Here is a 1815-nt window from a genome sequence, read left to right as displayed (position 1 = left end):
CTGTTTCCATTCATGTATGTACATTGTATGTACAAAGAATCCTTCCTCTTCTTCCCTCTGTCTTGTTTCTCTCACAAAATGGGAAACAATTCGTACAGTGTTTCTGGATTTTTGTTTGTTGTTGCATTTTTAATTTTAAACCTCACGTCTTTCTTTTTTGTTCATCTCTTTTCCAGTGCTGTTTCAAACTCATCTATGTCTCGTCCATTCTTTTCCTTTACATTAGGTTATTCTTCAGGCCTTCCTGTTTTCCAGCTGTAAAGAAAAATTCTATGTTTGCAAACTTGGTGTATTACCCTCTCTGTCTTCATGTTGAGGCTGTTTCTAAATCTATAACACACCAACTCTTTTCTCACCGTTGCCTTGTGATGCAGCACAGTTTTATTGTGCCTTTTCTGCCAAGACGTGCGGTCACTGAGCTGCACCTTGAAACTAGCCTGCTTTTGTTTTGGGTTGTTTTGTGGTTTTGTTGTGTGTTTGGGTTTTTTTCCCCCCTCTGGGACTCAGACTAGGGATATGTATTACATGGAGAAGGTGGTGTGATGATTGGTGGGTTGGGCTTTTTGTCATGTTTGTATCATGCTTGGCCAAGCCCAGGCTGCTGGATGGTTTTGTTAGACCATTTATAGAGCTGTGTTCTTCTCTCTCCATGTAGCTATTCTCTTTGCTTTCCTGGTTTACATGGGGATCCTTGCTGTCCTGATGGTCGGGCGCCTTTTTATGAAGTAAGTTAACAGTATTGTAAAACCTTCCTCGCACGTGAAGTGGGGCCACCAGGTTAGAAAAACACAGGTCATAATGCGGTAGCGCTTTAGAGTTCCACTGTAGCCCTGTTTGCAGATCAGATCCTGGCACCAGGTTGCCATGTACAAGTCAAGCTGTGGTAGCTGTCCATGGGACAATAAATACAGAGTGGTACAATTTCCCTTGAGGGACATCTTTCAGCCTTGTTAGCTTGTGTGTAGAACGGCTACTACTGCAGAGCAGCTGACATCCGCTGTAAGCTCGCACACACCCTGCCTCACCCTCCCGTGACCTGTTCCTGGGTCTAGCCCTGAATCAGCACTACAAGTCAGTGTGACCTGAGCGTAGGTAGCACATGCAGCCTTCTGTCCTGTGTACTGAATGACGTCAGTTATCCCTGCCTGTAGACAACCTGAGAATAAAGCCCCTGAACCTGAGCTTGTGGCAGTGTAATTACACAGCTGGGCTTAACTGAGGTCCCAAGTACTGGCTGCATCCCAGTATTACATATGTGAGCTGGGAAAACTGAAATAGAGACTGACACGACTTTTGATTTATGCTTCTAAGTAGCTGATATTAAGATTAAATTGGCTGAAACGTGCTTCTTGTTTTGTTTTGTGTTCTAAACTGTTACTAATTTTCAGAATTGATCCAGTCAGAAACTGGGTTTACAAGAAACTGAACCCCAGAGAAACTGATCGTCTGATTAATTCTGTGAGTGACCACAGTATCATTAATTTGCATTCTGTAGTGTTTTCACCTCTGAAGAACACACACTATCCAGGCATCCGGGGACTTGTTTATTACTAATCATCTTCCCCCTGTGCGTGTTCCCCTTGGTAAGTCTTGTCAGACAGGCAATTTAACGTCAGTGGAGAGTGCTAGACTGGGTTTCTACACAAGTTTAGTGGATTCCCAGTAGAGCTCTTGCAAGTCTTGAACATACAGCTTTGTGCCCTCTTTAGTTCCCCTGGAGCAAATGTGTCAGTGAAAATACCGTCCCCTTCTGACAGAGACAATGGAATGGAATGGAATGGAAGAAAGTACAGCTTTCATGTCTGCTTCCAGCAC

At 43.8% G+C, this 1815-nt stretch overlaps 1 protein-coding gene across 1 annotated transcript in view; it reads left to right on the top strand.

Annotated features, from left to right (window-relative positions):
* Positions 1-655: 655 nt before the first annotated feature.
* Positions 656-1815, top strand: part of HGSNAT (heparan-alpha-glucosaminide N-acetyltransferase) — a gene marked incomplete at its 5' end in the record, with an annotated part of 9636 nt that continues 8476 nt past the window's right edge. The window contains 2 exons of the mRNA XM_010171127.2: positions 656-725; positions 1389-1458. Coding sequence (XP_010169429.2) covers positions 656-725; positions 1389-1458 — 140 coding nt within the window. The remainder of the gene's footprint in view (positions 726-1388; positions 1459-1815) is intronic.

This window comes from Antrostomus carolinensis, unplaced genomic scaffold, assembly GCF_000700745.2.
Source record: "Antrostomus carolinensis isolate BGI_N321 unplaced genomic scaffold, ASM70074v2 scaffold5787, whole genome shotgun sequence".
Lineage (NCBI taxonomy): Eukaryota > Metazoa > Chordata > Aves > Caprimulgiformes > Caprimulgidae > Antrostomus > Antrostomus carolinensis.
Note: the sequence above shows the minus strand (reverse complement) of the source record. Positions and strands in the feature narration are given on the sequence as shown.